Below are 8,245 nucleotides of genomic sequence, written 5' to 3'. Positions count from 1 at the left end.
TCATATTATCACTATATCAGACTATATGAGCCATAAAAGCCTGATTGATCAAATATGATGTTTTGAAGTTCATTGCATGTCTTCTTTCCCCTCAGGCTTTCTGATTGAACTCGTTCCCATGATTCTTTGCAGCAGAGCAGCTTTCTTCTTTCTTCTCTCCCATGAAGAACATGCAACATTGTGCTGAGGCTCCGGTCGAGGGGCGGAGTGTGTGTGTGTGTGTGTGTGTCTTTGTCTAGAGTTACAGAGCTTCATCTGTCCAGAGGCGTATGGGTGGAGAGACTCTCAAATATGTGCGTGTTCAGATCTCAGACGCTCACAGTGGCGTGGAGAAGATGTTTATCAGCGCTGGACGTTGTACCCGAAGCCTTTCTGAGTGTCTGAACGCATGCAGACGGAGAGAAGAACGACAGAAGTGAATAAAACAAACATGGAGAGCAGAAGATCGAGGAGCACAGGGTGAGAGAGGTGAACAAAACCGGTTACACTTTACAATAAGAGTCCTATTAGTTATTGTTAGTGAATGCATTAACTAACAATGAGCAGTGAGTGTAAGGTGGACTGAAAACATAACTGCTGTAGGATTTCCTTTGAACTTTCACATTTAGTTTCACAAACAATTACAAAGAAACAGCAAGTAACATTGAATTAAATGTGAAGTAGAAATATTGAAATTGTATTTTTCTGTTAAATGTACTCCAATAATCTTTGTTTTATTAACTTATATATATATATATATATATATATATATATAATTTAAAAAAAAGAATTATAAAAATACAACTGTTCATTGTTAGTTTATTTCAGTTACATTAAATAATATTAACAGATACAAGTTCAGATTTTTTAAATATTAGTAAATGTTGAAATTAACATTAATGAATTCTTTAGAAGTATTTTCATTGTTAGTTCATGTTAACTCATTTTAACAAATGAAACCTTTTTGTAAAGTGTTAACTGTCACAATATATTCAAAAAAAATGTTTACGGGAAAATATACAAATTCTTGAAATACAATAGTGTATAAAATAATCATGTGTTAATGTCTATTTTTGATTATTCACTGAATGGAAAACTCATTTGATCATTTGGCTCTTTTTATTGAGATCTTGATGGAATCGAATTAAAAGATCAGATGATTCATATCAAATCAGTCTGAATCAGTTTCACATTATGAAAAATCTCAAGACTTAAAACTAATATTGGAAAAATATAGACTAAATTACAACACTTAATGCAAAAGGATAAGATGTTGTTCAGCAGTTTTTATAAAATAATTAAGATAATTAAATTAAAGCTTTATTTACATAGACGAGGAGCGCACTGCATTAAAATAACTAAATAACAATTATAAATATTTAATTAAAATTAAATAATTAAATTACAACTTTTTATTTACATGAACTAGGCGTGGCGCTATATTAAAATAATTCAATACAAATTTAAAATAATTCAATAAAATAAAATAATTAAATCAAAATGATAAATAATTAAATTCCATGTTAAATGTCCATTAGTGTTTGCAGTATTTATCATTAATGAATTTATGTGGATTTTATAGTGATTAAAGGGATTGTAAATTTCCCTAAACTCCTAAAGGGACAAATATCCCTGAACTCTGGTAGAAAATGATATACATTATGAAGACTTTCTCGGCTTTTTAAGGTTTTGTTAATTTCAATGACTTTCACAGGCCTATTTTATCATTGATTTATCAGGTTCTCCAACCCTGGTTCTTAAAAATCTGCTGCTAGCTGTCTGAATATATGTCATGCATTATAAAATGTGAAGCAGAATCTGTTTATTCTGTCGTTAAGTATGGAGGCAGGCTTCTAGCTGAATGCACGGACTGAAGGGTGAGATGAATCTGCTGCGCAGCTGCAGGAAGAGGACGAGTGCGTGTCGTCTGCTGCTGCGCATGTGTCTGCTGCTGTCTCTGCTCTGCGTCTGCGCTCACGTCTACATACAGCTCGAGGGTCTGCGTCTCCAGAAACAGAGCCAGCATCACAGGACCGTCGCCACGGCAACAGATGCTGCAGCTGATGCTGGATCCACCTGCTGCTTAGCACTGAATCATCACAGACGGGTGAGTGAGAGTCGGTCATCTTCTGTGCATCAAATACTGCATTCACACTGATAATCTAACTCCTCCAGCAATCTAAGGCCTTCAGTCTCAAAGACGACATCTGAAGGCTTATCATGATATCTCTGGTACTTCTGCGGTAACAACAAAGCTTTTTTATCTCCATGAACTAGGAGTGGCACTATATTAAACTAAATGAATAAAACCATTATAAATAATTTAATGAATTAAAATAAAATAATGCAATTAAACTTTTTGTTTACATTGAAGTGGCACTCTATTAAAATAATTAAAAATAAAATAATTAAACTTCTTATTTACATAAACTTGAAGTGACAACTATATTAAAACAATTAAATAAAATAATTACAAATAATAAAATGTATTAAAATTAAATAATTAAATTAATTTTACATAAACTAGGAATGGAACTATATTTAATATATATATATATATAAATAATTACATTAATAAATTCAAATAAAACTATTAAATGACTCTTATTTGCACAAACTAGGAGTGGCACTGTTTAAAAATAAATATAATAATAATAATAATAATAATAATAATAAACAAATAATGATAAATAATTAAATTAATTAAATAGAAATAAAAATACATACACTAAATTAAATTAAATGAATTAAAACGAATACAGTTTTTTACATAAACTATGAGTGGCACTATATTAAAATAATATAACAAAAGAATTATAAATAATTAAATTAATTAATTAAAATAAATCTGAATAAAACAATTATAAATAATTAAACTCCATATGTTTTAGTTATTGCCTTTAATTAATATCAATTAATTTACACGACTTTTACAGTTGTTTGTGATTAAAAGGATTTATTTTTACTCACAAAAAGCAATTTAACATAACACGAGTAGATTTTTTTTTTTAATTTCCATGGCTTTTCCAGTTCTAGAAGTATTGTTTTTAAAAATTAGTTCGTGTCAGAAATGCTCTTAAACAAAAGCGTATTCATGCCGTCCTGCTCTTCTGAAGACTTTCACACTCAGGGCCTGACCTCTGACCTCTGACCTCTGACCTCTGTGTCGAAGCACCACATAAAGCTCCCTTGTCAGTGCACTTGGACGATTTACTGAAACTCAACGTCTAAAATGACTCGTACATAAAACATGAGCTCATTAACATAAGCCCGCCCACATTTACACTTCAAAACCTGTTCGGTATTCAGTAACGTGACGCATCCTAATGAATGATGCTCATTTACATACAGGTGTCTTAAAGATACAGCAGCAGAAATATTGACTGATATTATAAAGGGGACAAATAAAATGCTAAAAGCATTGAAAACAGGCAGAAGAGCATCTGATATTTAAATAAACTTCTTGAACACTTCTTGAAAGCAGAGATTCAGCATTTTGAGGGAAGGGTTTATAGTCTCTATTGGAACCATATGAAGGGTGTGATACACATCAACACAGACACAAACATGCAAAACTATCTCAACTATTCAGTGTTTCTGACTGAAAATTAAGACATTTGGATGCATAAAGTTGATCAGGAAAGACATTTATAATGTTACAAAGATTTCTATTTCAAATAAACGCTGTTCTTTTGAACTTTCGATTCATCTGTGAATCCTGAAAAATAAAATGTATCACAGTTTCCACAAAAATATTAACTGTTTTCGACATTGATAATAATCAGAAATGTTTGTTGAGCAGCAAATAAGCATATTATACTGATTTCTGAAGATCATGTGACACTGAAGACTGCAGTAATGATGCTGAAAATACAGCTTTGATCACAGAAATAAATTAAAGCTTAACAGATATTCACATAGAAAACAGCTGTTTTACATTACAAAACTATTTCAGAATTTTAATGTATTTTTGATCAAATAAAAGCAGCCTTGGTGAGCAGAAGAGACTCTTTCAAAAACAATCAGCTTTTGTCTTCTCCAGATGTTAACTGATGGACTGGAGTGCTGTGGATTACTTGTGGATTATTGTGATGTTTTTATCAGCTGTTTGGACTCTCATTCTGACGGCACCCATTCACTGCAGAGCATCCATTGCTGAGACACTGATGCAATGCTGCATTTCTACAAACCTAATGAAGAAACAAACTCATCTACATCTCGGATGGCCTGAGGCTGAGCACATGTTCATAGAAAATGTTCATTTTTGGGTGAACAGTTCCTTTAAGAGCAACGCAGATAGATTCTAAGAATGTGGACTCTTAATGCACATCATAACTGAACAGCAGACAGAGAAGAACTGCGAGAGAAAACATGCTAATATTTATAGTACTGAAGGCACTTGGGAGGATGAAGCATTGCGACTCCAGATGTTGTGCTCATGTTGAACCGGGTTTGTTTGACATTTGTAAGGAGGGACGGAAAAAATGCAGTTCTAATAAAAGCCACAGCGTCATCTGGAATCTGCAGTAAATAGACAGCAGCGGAACCAGTCCTTCCAGCTCTGAAAACAGACTTCCTGAAACAAACCAGCCTCACAGATCAGTCACATTATACTGATAATAGACACTTACTGATGTTCCTGCTGCTGCTTTCCCACCAAAATGATGTCACTTCCTGGAGGACGACAATGATGTCATTGAGGAAAAGCTGTTGGAAGTTACAGGGATTCTACTCAAGGATATAAACTGATTATCAATGTAAGCTATATTCTCAAGAATACATAAAATATTTTAAAAGTTAAAAACTCTGCTCAAGTGCACCGAGGGCAAAAGCTGCTTTAAACGCAAAGGATGCTCACAACAAATGTTGATTTCATTTAGTTAATAGAAGTTAACTGATTAAGAAAATCTATTTATGGCATTATTTTTGGCAGCATCCTCACTTTACAGCATTTTTACACAAGTGCCTAAAACTTTGAACAGTGCGGTAGCTTTGCAGGAGGTTTCTTGAAGCATCAGTTCTTCTGGATTGAGTCTGTCTCAGTTTGTTCTGTTTCTTCATGTCACTCCAGACAGACTGATGATGATCAGATCAGATCTCTGTGTGCAGCACAAACATCTCACTGCATTATTACAATTAATGGCTAAATTAATGTTTGGAAATGTAAACTGATATTTCCTACTGACACACTACAGCAAAAGAGAGAAATAACTGACTTAAAACCATGTTTAGCTGCTGGAAATACTAGTGTCCTAATCATTTTGGCCACCGCTGTAAAATAGAAAATAGAACATTTTTAAAAAGAAAACTAAAAAAATGACAAAAGCACATAAAATTACTAAGATCAAAATGAAAACAGAAAAAAAAAAAAAAAAGAACTTATATAGTCAAAATGTTAATAAAATACTAGAATAAAAACAATCAAACAAAAGATCCACATTTTCACTAATGAATACTTAACTTTACAGAAAGATTAAAATATGTAACAGGAGCACCTTGACGTTTAAAGACGTGGAAATCTTAGATGAGACAAGGTTACATTTGCTAAAAGAAAAATATATTTGTGAGCCTGGAGCACAAAACCAGTCATAAGGGTCAATTTTTCAAAATTGAGATTTATGCATCCTCTGACAGCTGAATAAATAAGCTTTCCATTGATGTATGGTTTGTTAGGATTGGACAATATTTGGCTGAGATACAACTATTTGAAAATCTGGAATCTGAGGATGCAAAAAAATCTAAATATTGAGAAAATCATCTTTAAAGTTGTTCAAATGAAGTTCTTAGCAATGCATATTACTAATCAAAAATTAAGTTTTGATATATTTACGGTAGGAAATTTACTAAATATCTTTACTTAATATCCTAATGATTTTTGGCATAAAAGAGAAATGTATAATTTTGACCCATACAATGTATTGTTGGCTATTGCTACAAATATACCCCAGCGACTTAAGACTGCTTTTGTGCTGCAGGGACACAGATATTGAACAGACATTACTATCCATCACAGCCGCCTCTGAGTAAGTTCACTGCCGTGTTTTGACGAACTGTTTGTGTGTAGGTCTCTAGATGGAAGATCTGGCTGGAGCCGTGGGCCACTGAGACTCGAGGTCTACAGGAGGAAGCGGATCGGTTCCTCAGATACATCTCCACTCCGCAGGTACAAGCCCAGCGTTCAGTTCAGAGTTAATCAGCTGTGATGAATGCTGATCTTCAGTGTGTGTGTGTGTGTGTGTGTGTGAAGCTGTCCTGCCAGAGACCCGCGTCTGTGCCGCCCGTCTTTGACGCAGAGCATCATGGGTCGTGGCTTCTGTGTTTGGACCGCAGGTTCAGTCTGGCACAGCGCATCGTGTCCAAACACTGCCGCGTCTATTCGCTCAGGTCAGTCCCACGCTTCTGCCATTTATTTGTGACACATCCTAAACATTTTAACCTCGGAGTCCGAGCTTTATGCTCTGGGTCAAACTGACCTCAATTTAATTCAACATAACTTGCCAGAAAATAATCACACTATGAAAAGCAAAAACACAGATCAGGTAACTTTATCATTTTTAAATCTTAATTTTGTAACATTAATCGTTCTTAATATTTCATTAATTGCTCATATTAATTTATGTGTGATACATAATAAACATTCTAAAACGGAGAGTTCCGGTGCTTGATTCTGATTGGCTGAGCCAAGATCAAAGCTGTTGTAAATGACTCTACAAAGTAACATACACCTTTGTTTACGTTTGTCTGTTGTTCGGCAACCACTGTTGCGACCACAACTGTTTCTGAGGAGCTACATTGTTTGGTGGAAGAATACTGTTTTTATTAATATCATTACACTTTATTTGCTCTGTTTTATTCTGTGAAACCTTACTACGTATATGGAATAACCGTTTTATAAAAGCAATAATCCCCGTGAAGCCGTGGTTTACAGTGAATTTATAACAGCTAAGGGGTGGCTTCTTGGGGCTTATTGCTTTATTTTAACCTGTATATTATGTTAAAAATGAATACGAGCTTTATGCTTCGGGTCAAACTGAGCTGAATTTGATTCAACATAATTTGCCAGAAAATCACACTTCGAAAAGCAAAAACACAGATCAGATAAAAACAGTAGACCCCTAACTTTTATAAAAAAAATAAAAAAGTTTGTTTAAAAAGAACATTTATTTATCATTACGAATCTTAATTTTGTAACATCAATCATTCTTAATCTTTCATCAATTGTTCATATTAATTTTTGTGTGAAACATTTCAACCTGTATATTATGTTATAAATCTGGGTATGAACTGTATACATGCAGATCAAATTAACTTTTTTGAATTTTATTAGATTTAATATTTCACTAAATTCACCCAAAATCCCACTACGGGTAAAAAAAAGGTAAAAAACAGAACACCTTTTACATTAACAGTTCTTACACATTACACAAAATAAACATGCGAACATATGATTTGTAAAACTGTTTAACAACTAATTTTTTTAACATAAACTGTTATTTTTATAAACATTATTGTAAAAAGTAAAATACTTTTAATATAAACATTTAATTTTTTAACATAAACTGTTAATTTTATAAACAATATTGTAAATAGCTAAATATTTTTACATTTATTTATTTTTTAAACAGAAAAATATTAATTCTACACACTACTCAAATATTTCAATGAGAAACATTTCAGTCAATTGACCTTCTTTAGTTTATTGACGAAAACATTGCTCATTCAAATATTATTGTGTAGGATTAATACTTTTCTAGTTTATATTGTATTTTAATCCCATGAACCCATGATTGATTTGGGTGTGTGAGGCAATGTATGTTTTAATGTTCCTTCCTTTAACCATGAAATTTGGGCAAACATCTTAATTGTAATACAAGTTTTGTATACACAACACATCAGAGTCTCGAACGTTTGCATGCACGTTCATGACTCAAAATGAGAAAAAGCCACCAAATATCAAGAAAACTCAAAGGCAATCTGAGTGTGTTTGAGCATGTAGATGCCTGCGAGCGCTAGAAACAAACAGCATATTTACACGCATTCACACGCATGCATGCAGATGAGTCTGACCATCGTGTCAGGATCTGTGCTGCATCAGCCAGATTTATCATCCTCTGTGTGTGTGTGTGTGTGAGAGAGAGAGTGAGAGTGCGTGTGTGTGTGAGAGAGTGTGTGCGTGTGTGAGAGTGTGTGTGTGTGTGCGTGTGCGAGAGAGTGTGTGTGTGAGAGAGAGTGTGTGCGTGTGAGAGAGTGAGTGTGTGTGTGTGTG

General features: G+C 33.5%; 1 protein-coding gene across 2 annotated transcripts in view; it reads left to right on the top strand.

Annotated features, from left to right (window-relative positions):
- Nucleotides 1–241: 241 nt before the first annotated feature.
- The window catches only part of mettl24 (methyltransferase like 24), a 22,589-nt gene continuing 14,585 nt past the window's right edge, over nucleotides 242–8,245 (top strand). The window contains exons 1-4 of one of the 2 annotated variants that reach the window (XM_016550798.1): nucleotides 242–459; nucleotides 1,818–2,086; nucleotides 6,044–6,142; nucleotides 6,227–6,363. In XM_016550798.1, coding sequence (XP_016406284.1) covers nucleotides 1,841–2,086; nucleotides 6,044–6,142; nucleotides 6,227–6,363 — 482 coding nt within the window. In that variant the 5' untranslated portion in view covers nucleotides 242–459; nucleotides 1,818–1,840. Of the gene's footprint in view, nucleotides 469–1,817; nucleotides 2,087–6,043; nucleotides 6,143–6,226; nucleotides 6,364–8,245 lie in introns of both variants that reach the window. The other variant, XM_016550799.1, reaches the window with a different exon arrangement.

The sequence above is a fragment of the Sinocyclocheilus rhinocerous genome, unplaced genomic scaffold, assembly GCF_001515625.1.
Source record: "Sinocyclocheilus rhinocerous isolate Xijiao unplaced genomic scaffold, SAMN03320098_v1.1 scaffold2420, whole genome shotgun sequence".
In the NCBI taxonomy this organism is placed as follows: domain Eukaryota; kingdom Metazoa; phylum Chordata; class Actinopteri; order Cypriniformes; family Cyprinidae; genus Sinocyclocheilus; species Sinocyclocheilus rhinocerous.
Note: the sequence above shows the minus strand (reverse complement) of the source record. Positions and strands in the feature narration are given on the sequence as shown.